Source organism: Chinchilla lanigera, unplaced genomic scaffold (assembly GCF_000276665.1).
Source record: "Chinchilla lanigera isolate Chin_1 unplaced genomic scaffold, ChiLan1.0 scaffold00094, whole genome shotgun sequence".
NCBI lineage: Eukaryota > Metazoa > Chordata > Mammalia > Rodentia > Chinchillidae > Chinchilla > Chinchilla lanigera.
In genome coordinates, this window is record NW_004955495.1 from 2,465,367 (window position 1) to 2,480,093 (window position 14,727).

At 42.6% G+C, this 14,727-nt stretch overlaps 1 protein-coding gene and 1 long non-coding RNA gene across 2 annotated transcripts in view; one reads left to right on the forward strand and one right to left on the reverse strand.

Annotated features, from left to right (window-relative positions):
* Positions 1-2,264: 2,264 nt before the first annotated feature.
* The window catches only part of LOC102028552 (zinc finger protein 709), a 13,278-nt gene continuing 815 nt past the window's right edge, over positions 2,265-14,727 (forward strand). Inside the window, exons 1-4 of the mRNA XM_013505119.1 lie at positions 2,265-2,413; positions 12,457-12,583; positions 12,787-12,847; positions 13,243-14,706. Of these exons, the coding sequence (XP_013360573.1) occupies positions 2,411-2,413; positions 12,457-12,583; positions 12,787-12,847; positions 13,243-14,706 (1,655 nt within the window). The 5' untranslated portion in view covers positions 2,265-2,410. The remainder of the gene's footprint in view (positions 2,414-12,456; positions 12,584-12,786; positions 12,848-13,242; positions 14,707-14,727) is intronic.
* Positions 8,307-14,727, reverse strand: part of LOC102028207 — a 22,810-nt gene continuing 16,389 nt past the window's right edge. Inside the window, exons 4-6 of the long non-coding RNA XR_264135.2 lie at positions 12,423-12,577; positions 8,796-9,008; positions 8,307-8,541 (exon numbers count right to left, since the gene is read on the reverse strand). This is a non-coding gene — a long non-coding RNA (uncharacterized LOC102028207). The remainder of the gene's footprint in view (positions 8,542-8,795; positions 9,009-12,422; positions 12,578-14,727) is intronic.

Sequence of the window (14,727 nt, forward strand, 5' to 3'; positions counted from 1 at the left end):
TGTCCTGTATTGTATTGTTCTCCCTTGCAAACAAAACCCAAACCATGACAAGCCTTGGGGACATTTTTCTGAGTGAAGCAAGCAGTCAAATAGGGACCTACAGTAGTTAAATCTGTAGTGATAGAAAGTAGAATTTTGCTGATACCAGCTGGATCAAGTGCGGTGGTGAGTGTCTGTCATCCCAGCACTTGGGAGGCTGAGGGAGGAGGGCCACCAAGAGTTCGAAGCCAGCCTGGGCTACATAGTGAGTTCAAGGCCAGGCTGAACTGCATAGGAGACCTGTCTCAAAGAACAAAACAGAACAGAACAAATCAGAGTGGCCATGATGGACTTAGCATAGTGGCCGTGGAGACTGGAGTTCCTGAGCTCTGCGTGGGTGGCTCTGACCACAGGAGCTCTGGGACTGGAGCCCGCCAAGCACTGCTGTGACATCTTGTGGCCACTCCTGCCTAATTGCTGGTGTTTGCCGGTGGCTTTGCTTTGGGCACTGTGAGCCATGCTGTGGTAACTTTTCCTGATGCCAGTCTGCGGGCTGCAGAGGCGGCTCCAGGAGGCTCAGAGGCCAAAGGGAACTCAGCCTGAAGGGCACTGTGTTTCTGACACCCTAACCCCATATCTGCTCAGACAACCCTTCCTCCCATTCCCTGTTAAAAAGCAAGTTTGTTTTCTTTAAAAAAAATAAGTAGAATTATGTTTGCCAGGAGGAGAAATTGGGAAGTTAGTGTTTAATGGGCAGAAGGCTTTATTATTTATTTAGTTAGAGACAGGATCTTATGTAGGTCAGGTTGGCCTTGTGCTGGAGACCACTACAAAGCAGCCCCGAGCAGGACTTAATCACTTGGCTTTTTTTTGTCTTTGTTTTTCTTCCAGTATCGGGAATAGAACTCGGGACCTTGTGCTTGCCAGGCAGGCGCCGTGCCACTGAGCTAAATCCCCAGGCCCGGCTTTTCATATTCACTTGAATCTGTCCAAGGCCTAGGCTCCTTGTCTGGAAATGGTGGACTCATAATAAGTGAACCTCTGTGAGTCATTAATCCCTACTAAGCCTGTAGTGGCGGATGAAGCCGGAAAGCCTCAAAGGATAAAACACGATCACAGTCAAGGACACCTGGATCTGATCTCAACTAGATAAAAACTATAGCCTCAGGCATCTCAATCCTGGGTGGATGAACTTAATCCTTATTAAGGATTAATTTAATACTTATGACTAATTATGCCTTTCCTGAGCACTCCCTTCCCTTCTCTTGATGACTAAATAAATATGGGCCACCTAAAGAAGGTCTTGGTCTTAGCCCTGAGAGAATCTTGAATTCTGTGAGAGGGCTTTGATCCTCCTGGATCCCTGAAATCATTCCATTTGCCTCTTTTTATTTAGCCTTATTTAGCCTTTGCTGTACATTCCTTCAGGAGATTGTGGACCTGATCAGCCCGAAGTAACTAAGAGATATTATTAACCCAATAGCCTTAAACTCCCTATGTAGCCTAGGCTGGCTTCAAACTCTGGGCAATCTTCCTGCCTCAGCCTCCCCAGTGATGGAATTACAGGTGTGCACCACCATTCCCAGCCTTTTCTTTCAGGGTTTTATCTTTTGCAAGATGAAAATAGTTCTACAGTAGAGATGGTGTCACAGGTCAATGTAGTTAACACTACTAAACCATACAGTTAAAAACAGTTAAGTATGTTCATGAACATACTTCTTAGCTGAGATAATTTTCTGCGCCTAGGTTAGACGAGGTTCAATCACCACAGACAGCTCCAGTGCCAGGCATAGAGGCCTTGAACAGGGAGAAAGTGTTGGATGGGAGACACAGCTCTATCAATGGTCAAAGATCAGTGGGACCAAAAAAAAAAAAAAAAAAAAAAAAAGATCAGTGGGACCAGATTTTCGTTAGCCATGTAGAGGGGGCTTTTTAGTATTTGTAATGAAGAGGCGCAGCCGTACTCAAGCCCAGGTGGACATGTGACTCTCCCCTTTGTGGTCTGGATGTCTCTTGTAGAAACTGAATCAGGAATTGCCTGCGCACACCTGTGCACCGGCATTCAGAAGAAGCTACGGGCAGATACCAACACCCAGTTCTTGTGACACCAACGCTCGGTGCAGACAGAGTAAGTTCTCCTGTAACGCCAACACCCCCGGCAGCTGCATTCCCAGTGCCGGCTATATTAGAGCGGGCTCAGGAAGCGTCTTCCGTCTCCGCTGTCACTCAGGAGAAGATAGGGGGCGTGTCCGAATAAGATGCCCAATCAGAGGCGTCGCCGGAAAGGTGAGGGCGGGACGACACGGCGCCTGGCGGTGTGGAGCACGCTATGCTTTGGCCGCTCTTCCCTTAGCATCTCGCTTTCGCTGGAGGACCACAGGTGGCGCTGGGACTTCGAGGGCCGCAGAAGGCGCGGGGAGGAAGCCGGGAGATGGTGAGTGCGGGAGAGACGAGGGTGCAGGGTCTGGTTGGAGCAGGCCGAGTCCCGGGCGTAGCTTGGCCTCGCTCCCCTCTGGCCATGGGCGGGGCGGGGACGGCAGCGGGACCGCGGGAGTCACGGGGACCCCGATTTGGGGGTGCAGTTCCTGCGTGGCAGGAGCTGTGGTCTGTGGGGACCCCACTGCTTCCTTGCCCTGCAGGGGTCGCCCCTTTCCCCTGTAGTTTACAGATGTATGGGAGGCAGGGTCTCAGATCCACAGCCCTGCGTCCTAGCTCGCCCCTCGGGGGCTGGCAGTGATCCCTAGATTTCTGGACCCCATCCCACGTCCCCAAATGACAGCTTCCTCCTCCGTTGGACAAGCACCATTTATCAGCTGTTTGTCCTGCACGGTGCATTTCAGCCAGATGCACTATTTCATTATCGTTCTTCACAGATGGACTTAATGAAATGATGAGATTGTTTGTGGATGACGTTATGAGAGGAAAGAACAAGCATCTGGAGGTTCGTGGTATAAAATCCTTGTGCCTCTGCTTCCATTGCCTTTTCTGGGCAACTGCATCCTGGGAAATTCCTCCGGGCAGCTGCATCCTGGGAAATTCCTCTGGATCAAAGTTGTGCTTTGCAAACTTTCCTGGATGCTCCTCCCTTGTAGCAGGGCATCAGGCCAGTTCTACCCCTCCCTGGTTTACTGCCTTCCTGTTTAACACCATCCACCTTTCCCCTCCAGGAGCACAGTAATGCGTGGCATGTCATGAACAAAATCTTCCTCTAGGAACATTCAGTCGGGACATACAAATTCTGGGGCAGGGTTGGGGGAACTTACACAAGTGCCTGTGTGAGAGACCTTCACGCTTTGCTTAAAGAATACAATTCATCCTGCTGCCCCTCTCAGCATCCACAACAAAACCTTTTAGGTTCTTATTTTATTCTTAACATAAAATCTTCATAGAGCAAGAGTTTTTCACTTTAGTTATACTTTTTTTTCTTTACGGATCTTAAGTGATATCTAAAAGCTTGCAGTAGGTAAATCCAAGATCACATGGATGTTTTTCCCTATGTTGTCTTCTTTTTTTTTTGAGACTGGTTCTCGCTGAGCAGTTCAGGCTGACCTTGAACTCACTATGTAGCCTAGGTGATCATCCTGCCCCAGCCTCCTGAGAGCTGGAATTACACGCATGCAACACCATGCCTGGCTACTGGTATATTTTAGAGATGCATAATGATAACATTTATCAAAGGGATTTGTACCTATGCATGGTTTTTTTTCTTTGTTTGTTTTTTGTCTTTTTGAGACAGGGTCTCGCTCTGCAACTCAGGCTGCCCTTGAGCTCTCTTTGTAACCCAGGCTGGTCTTGTACTCGCAAGGATCCACCTGCCTCAGCCTCCTGAGTGCTGGGATTACAGGCGTGCGCCACCACAACCGGCCCTTCATTCTATTCTTTATGCTTTTTCCTCTCTCCCTCCCTCCCTCTCTTTCTTTCCCCTTCTTTCTGAAGTAATTTTTCATTGCTCTTGAAATTTCTCTTTTCAGCTATGTGTCATTTAATTTCCAAGTGTTTGGGGACTTTCTAGCTGTCTTCCTGCTATTGATTGCTAAATGGATGCCACTGCAGTAACAGAGCATATTTTGTGTGATTTCTGTTCTTTCTATTTTGTTAAGACTCTTTTTGTCCCACAATGTCACGTATCACGGTGAATGTTTCACATGAACTTGAGAAGGATATTGCCATAGTCAGATGTATTCTATGGGTTTCCACGACACCCATTTCTTTGATGGTGCTGTTTAGTTCAATTATATCCTTCTTGGTTTTCTGCCTGATGGATCTTTTTATTATTTGTGGTACTGGGACTTGAACCTGGGACTTCACATATAGTACTAGGCAAGCACTCTACAACTCACCTGTATTTTCAGCTCCTTCTGCTCTTCTTGTTCTTCTTTTTGTTCTTGTTCTCTTTCTCCCTCTGGTTTTCTTTCTCCTCCTCCTCGTCATCTTCTTTTTTCCTTTTTCTTCATCTTCTTCTTTTTTCAGTTTTTATTTTGAGATAGGATCTTGGCAAGTTGCCCAGGCTGATCTCAAACTTGCAACCCTCTTGCCTCAGTGTCCTGAGTACTTGAGATGACAGATCTTCTTTCTCCTTTTAAAATGATATCTATATCTATATCTATATCTATATATTTTTTTGAAAGACAGGGTCTCCCATATAGTTTAGGCTGGCCTTGAACTCATGGTGAGCCTCCTGCCTCAACCTCCTGAATGCTGGGATTATAGATATGTGCCACCATGCCCGGCTACATGTGTTTTTTGTTAGAATGCATTCTAGAGTCTACAGATGCTCTCTCTTTTTTTTTTTTGTAGCAGGAATTGAACTCAGGACCTTGTACTTGCCAGGCAAGCACTGTGCCACTGAGCTGTATCCCAGGCCCGACATGTGTTTTTTGATATTTACCCCACTTAGTATTCTCTTGAGCTTTCTGGATCTGGTTGGTGTTGTTATTGGGAGGAAAATTTCAGGCATTGTTTCAGTTACTCTGTTCCTTTCTTTTCTTTGGTATAGTTCCATTATATGTATGTGATACTTTTTGTAATACTTAGAGTATAATAGATATTTTGTTCTTTTATATTCTTTTCTCTTTTTATATTTTAATTATGGAAGGTTATGATTTTTCTCCAAAGGTTACTGATTCTTTCCGTGGACATTGCTACTTTTTTTTTAAAGACAGCATCTTTAAAAAGTAGTCCAGGCTGACCTCAAGCTCACAGCGATCCTCTTGTTTCTCCCCAGTGCTGGGATGCAGACAAGCACCACTGTGTCTAGCTCAAAGGCATTTTTTTTTTTTTTTTGTCTTTCTGAGACAGGGTCTCGTTATTCGGTTCAGGCTGGCCTTGAGCTAACTTTGTAGCCCAGGCTGGTCTCGACTTGCAACGATCCTCCTGCCTCGGCCACCCCAGTGCTGGGATTACAGGCGTGCGCCACCATGCCCGGCTCAAAGGCATTCTTTATTTCTGTTAAAGTTGTTTTTCATTTTTCCTTTTTTTTGGTTTTTTTTTCCAGTACTGGGAATCGAACTCATGACCTTGCGCTTGCCAGACAGGTGCTGTGCTGCTGAGCTAAATCCCCAGCCCCATAAAGTTGTTTTTCCCTAGCCTTCCTTTGTGATTCTTTCTTAGTGGCTCCATTTTCTGCTTATACTCCTGTCCCTTCTCACAAATTTCCACTGTCTCCACTAGCACAGTGGTGGTGAATGGATGTCACGCATGCCAGCAGGCTCTTTGTGTCATTGAAAGCTCTGAAAGGTTCGCCATCACTGCCTTAGCCTGTAAATGACTGTGTCACTTTGTCCTCATTTTCTTATCCTTCTCCTCTTTCATTAGAGGTTAAAACCAGGGGATCAAATACATGACTTCACACTCACGGTTTGGCCAGGCATGGTGGTCCCTACCCATAATCCCAGCTACCCAGAGGCTGAGGCAGGAGGACTACAAGTTTGAGGCCAGTCTGAGCAACTTAGCAAGACCGTGTCCCAAAATAAAGAAAATAAACCAGAGATGGTAGCGTAACCTGTAATTTTAGTGCTGGGGAAGCTGAGGCAGGAGGATCACTACAAGTTGAAGGCCATTCTGGATTGCATAGTGACACCCTTTCTCAAAAAAGTGCAAGTTTGTTTACCTTACAGTTCTGGAGAAGCCAGTGTGTGAAGAATGGAGCACTAGGGTCAGGCCGAGGGGAGGTGCCAGGTTTACCTCTGTCTTAGGTACTTTTCTCATTGCTGAGACAAAATACCTGACACTCAGAGTTAAAGGAAGAAAGGTTTATTTTGTTTACAGTTCACAAAAGTTTCAGTCCATAGTTGGCTGGCTTTAAGGCAGAGAAGCATCTTAAAGGAGAAACAGTTCATTGCAGGCAGAAGACAGCAAAACAACAAGGGGCCTTTACAGCATCTTCCTACCCTTTTATCTTACGCAGGCTACTTAGGACAGGGAGCATGAATCAGTCTCAGTTTCACACACTGTACACCCAGCCCCCTCTGAAAAAGCACCACCTATGACTGCATGAGGCTTTTGTGGGAGACATTTGGACACAGCCATAGCCTTGTGCATGGTAGGTAAATGCTCTACCACTGAGCCACACCCCTAGTCCTCATATCCTTTGTAGGTTTTGTTGTGTTGTTACTTTATTTTTGGTGGGGGTACTAGGACTCAAAACCAGGGCCTTCTCACTAAGCTACATGCCCAGCTCTTTAAAATCATTGTTTTTTGAGACGGGGTTTCACTGGGTTACCCAGACTGGGCTTAAACTTGCGATCCTCCTGCCTCAGCTTCCCAGAAGGCTCAGACTTCAGGCCTGTGCCGTCCCACCCTGTTGCTCCTTTTTCTGTCCTGTGCCACACTTATCACTTACGTTGGTGAGGTCTTTCGGAAGCTGTCACTCACAGATAGCAGTGATGGGTGAGCTTTGCAAGCAGGTGTTAGTAAAGAGAAACCCTCTCGGGCCTGCTCGTGTTAGTTCTCTTCTGTGCAGTAGGTAGTAGGACTTCCTTAGTGCAAATTACGCAGCTCAGTGGTACAGGGAGTAGTTAGGGTTGAACTGAGCAGCTCATTTTACTCCCTAGTCCCACCATCAAGTGGGATGTGGATAGTTGGTTGTTACTTTACCAAATAGGTACATTTTGGTGTCAGAATTGGTCCCTGGTAAGTTTTTCTCTGTCCCTTTAACATGGACATCAATAAGTTAATGGTCTGTTTCAGAGATCAGTATTTAGGGGAATTACACAGCTTAGGGACTTCTGTGTGCCCTTGGGCTTGTGTGTTTACTTTGTGGGGGCTGGAATCGGAGACAGCAGATCAGCCTCCAGAGTGCCTGTTGGACAGTCGCTTCCTCCTGAGTTTAGGGAGAGGGGATTCATGTCTTTTGGAGGACAGCTCTGCTGAACTTACGTATTCTGTAACTATGGGCAAATTCACTATGTTAGCTTTCTGTTGCTAGGATAAAATACCTGAGATAACCAACTTACGGAGGAAATAGTTATTTTGGCTGCCAGTTTCAGTCCATGGTTGCTTGGCCCTGATGCTTTGGTCCTGTAGAGACACTGTACATCACGGTGGAAGTGCGTGGAAGAAGAGGCCCGCTCACCTCATAGTGCCCAGAAGCTGAGAGAAACAGGAGGGTCTGAGGCTGCAGTATCCCTTTCAAGGGCGTGCCCCCAGTGACCTAACTTCTTTCTACCAGGTACCGTCTTCTATAGGTTCTGTTACCTCCAAGGAGTGCCACGCAGTGGGCACCAAGACTTCAACACGTGGGCCTTTGGGAGATGGAGTTTGATGGTCCAAACTCCATCATTCACCATCAGACAGCTGTGGGTATTCATGAACTTCCTTGCAAAGTGTCATTCATGACCCATTCCTGAAAGTCAGCCAAGAGTTGTGGGGCTCGGTGGTCTCTCGGTGGTCCCCGGGAGAAAATGGCGAGAGGATTTAGAAAATAAAGAAAAGAGGCAACAGCCAGGGTCAGGTGGAGTTACCTCTTGCCTGATGAGCAAGAGGACTGACGTCAACAGTAGGGGCATTTATTTATACCCTCAAGAAGCTGGTTAATTTCCACCTCGCTACCCAGCAATCAGTTAACAAGTTACAGCACTTTGTGTTTTCAGGCTGGCTTCATCCTGCACGTGTAATTATTTTCCAGCTTCAGCAGCTCCCAACAAAAAGTCTTAAGGAAAGAACTGCTCTGGTACCTTTATAAAAAATTTTTTTTATTTTAGGTACTGGGAATGGAACTCAGGACCTTGTGCTTGCCAGGCAGGCGCTTGTGCCGCTGAGCTGTATCCCCGGCCCAAAGGATTATTCTAGAGAACCTCACAGATTCTTCTTCCCAGGTTTATTTTATTTATTCATTTATTTATTTATTTGGGGTACCGGGAATCGAACTCCGAACCTTGTGCTTGCCAGGCAGGCGCTTGTACCCCTAAGCTACGTCCCTGGCCTTCTGGTACCTTAATATCAGTCTTATATGTGCTGCACTTTGGAAGGAAGCAGTCCTGAAGCTTGTGAGTACAGAGATCCTGCAGAGCTCCTATGCCTTCTTCCTCGTGCTTGTCCTCTACCTTCTCTGTAACTCCCTACCTGTGTCAGATGGGACAGGAACAAAAACAGCGACTGAGTCTGTGATACATACCTACACAAGTTAAAATGAATACTTCTTTCAAAGAATATTTTGACTCAGTTTACTCTACTTCTAAGGATGTGCAGTCCTTTTAGAAAACGTAGTCTGCTGGAAGTTGGTCTTCCATAGGCTCACACATATAACTAGGGGAATGAAGAAAATGTGTACAGTTCTTTAGTATATATTTATAGATTAAGATCTCATACAGACTTACCTCTGTTTTTTTGAATGCTTAGTGATATGGTATATAATGATGCAGGAGCTGAAAATTTTTCTGAGAAGTAGTTGCTCATCTCCAAATAGAAGTATTTGTTCAAGTTGTATAGAATTCTCTGAGATGCTGTGTACCTGTCATTGGACTGCGGTAAGATTTGAAGTGATCACAATAAAAATGTAGGAATAATTTCCTTCTATTCAGGTATTATATCTGTGAGAAAATGAATATAGACAGAGAAACATTTCTTTCTCAATTAAAAAAGTGTTTTGTTTTTTTTTTTTTTTTTTTTTTTTTTTTGGAAAAAAAAAGTGTTTTGTTTTTTTTTTTTGTCTTTTTGAGACCGGGTCTTGTTATGCAGTTCAGGCTGGCCTTGAGCTCACTTTGTAGCCCAGGCTGGCCTCAAACTCACAACAATCCTCCTGCTTCAGCCTCCCAAGTGCTGGGATTATACTAGCATGCACTATCACACCTGGCAAAAAAAAAAAAAAAAAGTATTTTAAAAAATTAAAAAAGTTTTTTTTAATTTTAAAGAGAAAAGAACAAAAAATAACAAAAATGACAAAAAACAACACAAAAACTATAAAAATGATACAGTTTCAAAACAAGATGATAGGAAATCAACAATGGTTGTTATATTATTTATTATTATCTTCAAAGTAGTTGCTGAGATTACCAGATATAGGTATACAAGATTGATCAAACAATTAAATGTTAACTGTTCCTTTCAATAAACCAGTAGAAATTAGTAGTGTAGGGGGCAATGAATCTTAGCATATTATTTTGGATAAAATAGTTTTGGTAAAAGCCTCCATGGTGCCTTGGGAAGCCTCCTGGGACAGTGTAAGAGCTAATTCCCCCGATCAACACTGCCCAGGAATGTCTCCCTAAGATAAGGGGGTGCCTAGGCCTAGTTAACCCTCCATGACCCTGCCTGGGCAGTTCCATCTCCTGGCCCTAGGTAAACATTGTAACCATAAAGCAAATGTATGGTTATCTAAAGGGGGACATATAGAACAGAGTACAGAAAGTATATATCATTGTGGTTGGGCTCATGACCGGAGCCTGACCTGGTTACATGGCACAAGGAAAACAACATGTGGCCAGGGCTACAACATGCCTTTCTGTTACCATGGAAACCAAAAATGTATATAACCTGGGAACAAAGACAGGTCCACGCCCACTTCCCGGATTTGCAAGTCGGGATGAGAGGTGACCGGTCTAAATTAAAAACTTTGTCTGTTCTCTTTGGTCTCTTGCGGAATACAGCCTGAATTTTTGCCGTAACAGTAGTACAATTATCTTAGCTATCTTGTGTATATATATATTTCCCTTCCTTTTTTTCCTATCTTCTTTCCCTCATCCCAGTTATTCTTTCCTATTGAGCAATTTTTTTTCTTTCACAATATCTATTGTACCTTCCAGGTTTTTTTTTACTCTTTCAGGTTCTTACACTAGGGAGACAATACATGCTGGTCTGATTTATTTCATTCATAAGTATGGTCTCTAGTTGCATCTATTTACCTATAAAAGCCTCGAGTTTATCTTTATTTATAGCTGAGTAGTACTCCATTGTATAAAAATACCACATTTTTCTTATCCACTCCTCAGTTGATGGGCATTTTGGTTGTTTCCAAGATTTGCTGTGACAAATTGTTCTGTTGTAAACATGGGTGCACATATATTGCTGTGGTGTGGTGTTTATAATTATTCTGGGAAAGTGCCCAGAAGGGGAATAGCTGGGTAAAATGAGACCTCTAATCCTAATTTTTTGAGGAATTTCCAAACTGATTTCCAAAGTGGTTGCACCAGTCTACATTGCCAACAGTGGAGAAGAGTTCCTTTTTCCCCACAGCTCCTCCAGCATTTGTTGTTGGTTGATTTCTTGATAGTAGCCATTCTTACTGGGGTGAGATGAAATCTCAGTGTTGTTTTAATTTGCATTTCTTGAAAGACCAATGATGTTGAACATTTTTTCATGTATTTACTTGCCATTTGTATTTCTTTATCTGAGAAGTGTGTATTCATCTCAGATGCCCAGTTTTGGACTGGGTCTTTGAATTTGGGGGTTCTGAGTTTTTTCAATTCTTTATATGTTCTAGATGTAAGTCCTTTGTCTGAGGGACAGTTAGCTAAAATGTTTTCCCACTCTTTGTGTTGTCTTTTCACTCTATTGGTGATTTCTTTTGAAGTACAAGAGCTTTTTAATAGGATGAGATCCCAACTGTTGATTCTTTGAAGTGTTTCCCATGCAGTTTGAGTTTTGTTCATGAAGACTGTGCCTACCCCTATGTCTTTAAGACTTTGACTTACTTTCTTTTCCAGTAGATTTAGTGTTTCTGCTTTAATATTTAAATCTTTGATCCATTTTGACTTTAGTGCGTGGTGATGGACATGGGTCTAGTTTTAGTGTTTGGCATGTAGAGAGCCAGTTTTCCCGGCACCATTTATTAAAGAGGCTATCTTTCTTCCAGTGAACATGTTTGGCCCCTTTGTCAAAGATAATGTGGCTGAGTGTGTTTGTAGTTGTGTCCACATCTTCTAATCTGTTCCACTGGTCCTCAGATCTATAAAAATGTATTATTTTCTCTTTTATTTTAAAAGTTAAAAAAACTAACAAAAAATGAAGACAAAATCAAAACAACACAGAAGTAACAAAAATGATACATGACCTCAAAGCAAAATGATAGGAATTAACAATGCTTATTGTATTGCATACTGTTATCTTCAATGAAGTTGCTCAGTCCACCAGACATAAAGATGTATTTTTGATTAATGTGTCAGTTGTCCATAGTCATAGGGTTTAATGTGATATTTCAACATATACATACACTGATCAAATCCAGCCTCACTTTATCCACCTCTCCCTCCCCCCACATCCACCCACACCTTTCTAACCTCTGGTAATCACTGTTCTACATTCAGGACAATTTTGAGCTTCCACATACGAGAATGAGTGTGTGGTACTGGTCTATTTCTGTGTGGATTATTTCACTTAATATCTTCCAGTTCTATCCAATTTGTGGCAAGTTATATACTTTTGTGTTTTCTTTTTTAAAAAAGGTATATAACCTTCCACTTTTTTAATGAAAAGGAAATGATAAGAAGAAGAATACAGCCAGGCATGGTGGTGCACACTTATAATCCTTTGGAGGCTTAGGCAAGAGGATCGTTGTGAGTTCAAGAACAGGCTGGGCTATAAAGTGAGCTCACAGCCAGCCAGAACTGCATAGTGAGATCTTGTCTCAAAAAGACAAAAAAAAAAAAAAAAGAATACAATGCAATATCATGAGATGATTTGAAAGTTCGACAAATACAGCTTGTCTGATCTTTATAGATCACCTGCTTAGCTGCACCTGCTTAGCTCTAACTGCAGGCTGATGGGATGGGAACCAATTTGCAACCCCATGATATACAGATGCTGCAGGATCTTAAACCATTAGAGAGATTCGGGGATATTCTCTACAGAGTCACTTGCAAAGGGAAAAGAAAAGAAAAAGTTTTTCAAAACATACAAAAAGATTTCTGATGACCAAGTTAGACCATAAATATCTGCAGACCATAGAATCACATGTGAATTTCTTAATGGGTTGAATGTAGGTCCCAAGTTTTATCAGTTTGACCTACCTTCCTCTACTTGTATATATGTGTGATGTTTTAGGACTCAGTGGCCTTTGAGGATGTGGCTGTGAATTTCACCCAGGAGGAGTGGGCTTTGCTGGACCTTTCCCAGAAGGAGCTCTACAGAGATGTGATGCAGGAAACATTCATTAACTTGGCTTCTATAGGTAAGAACAAAATCATTGTCATACTCAGTCAATTAGAGAACAAACATGTTTTGCTCATCAATGAGGTTCTAATATTTACATCATGGAAAGGGCATACCTTAGTATGTAAAGTTGTCAGGCTATCGGCTCATGACCGACATAGACTCAAATCTTTCCATACTTTCATATCACTCTGAAATGACTTTTCTGGGTTTGTATTTTAGAGGAAAATTGGGACGACCACAACATTGAAGATCAGCATAAAAACCGGGGGAGAAATCTAAGGTGAGTTTGATGTACAAAACAAGTAGTGTCCCATGAGAAAATCTTAGTGTGTCATGAAATTTTAAAAAGCAAGTAAACAAAACCAATCCAATTTCATATTTATGTATTTCTATAAAAATTTTCATTGATAATTTTTTAAATCACATTTATTCAGTATTTGAAAAATAATTCACTTCTAAAGAATATTAAGAAACTGCATATTGCAACTATCACTGTTTTGTTAATAGCAGTGGTCAGACACTCATCCAGAGCATTCATTTACATACTTGCTTTAAGAAAAGAGTAAAAGTATAATTCTGTTACCTATTAGTAATTGTGAAATATTTAATAATCATTAGTAATTGTAAAGTCATTGATAAAAAAGCTGCTAATAATGCATTTCTCATATTTTACAGAGATCATGTAGAAGAGAGACTTGGTGAAAAGAAAGAAGATCAGTTTAGGGAAACTGTCAGCCAGATGCCAGATATTAAACAGAATAAGAAAACTCTTCCTGCAGCAAAACCCTATGAGTGTAATGTGTGTGGAAAAGTCTATATGTGTCACTCATCTCTTAATAGGCACATGAAATCTCATAATGGATGCAAACCTTATGAGTGCCACAAATATGGGGAAAAGTTGTATGAATGTAAGGAATGTGGGAAAACATTCAGCTTTCGAAGTTCATTTCGAATACATGAAAGGACTCACACTGGAGAGAAACCCTATAAATGTAAGGAATGTGGGAAAGCTTTCAGTTGGCCCAGTTCCTTCCAGATCCATGAAAGGACTCACACTGGAGAGAAACCATATGAATGTAAGGAGTGTGGCAAAGCCTTCATTTATCACACAACCTTTCGAGGACACATGAGAATGCACACAGGAGAGAAACCATACAAATGTAAAGAATGTGGGAAAACTTTTAGTCATCCAAGTTCATTTCGAAACCATGAAAGAACTCACTCTGGAGAGAAGCCCTATGAATGTAAACAGTGTGGAAAAGCCTTCAGATATTACCAGACTTTTCAAATACATGAAAGGACTCACACTGGAGAAAAACCCTATCAGTGTAAGCAATGTGGTAAAGCTCTTAGTTGTCCGACATCTTTTAGAAGTCATGAAAGGATTCATACCGGTGAAAAACCTTATAAATGTAGAAAATGTGGCAAAGCCTTCAGTTTTCCTAGTTCCTTTCGAAAGCATGAAAGGATTCATACTGGGGAGAAACCTTATGATTGCAAGGAATGTGGGAAAGCATTCATTTCTCTTCCAAGCTACAGAAGACACATGATTATGCATACTGGAAATGGTCCTTATAAGTGTAAGGAATGTGGCAAAGCCTTTGATTGTCCTAGTTCATTTCAGATTCATGAGAGAACTCACACTGGAGAGAAGCCCTATGAGTGTAAGCAATGTGGGAAAGCCTTCAGTTGCTCCAGTTCTTTTAGAATGCATGAAAGGACTCACACCGGTGAGAAACCTCATGAATGTAAACAGTGTGGTAAGGCTTTCAGTTGTTCAAGTTCTGTTCGAATCCATGAAAGAACTCACACTGGAGAGAAGCCCTACGAGTGTAAACAGTGTGGCAAAGCCTTCAGTTGTTCTAGCTCTTTTCGAATGCATGAAAGAATTCACACTGGAGAGAAACCCTATGAATGTAAACAGTGTGGGAAAGCCTTCAGCTTTTCCAGTTCATTTCGAATGCATGAAAGAACGCACACTGGAGAGAAACCTTATGAATGCAAACAGTGTGGGAAAGCCTTCAGTTGTTCCAGTTCCTTTCGAATGCATGAAAGGACCCACACCGGAGAGAAGCCCTATGAATGTAAGCAGTGTGGGAAAGCCTTCAGCTGTTCCAGTTCCATTCGGATCCATGAAAGGACTCACACTGGAGAGAAGCC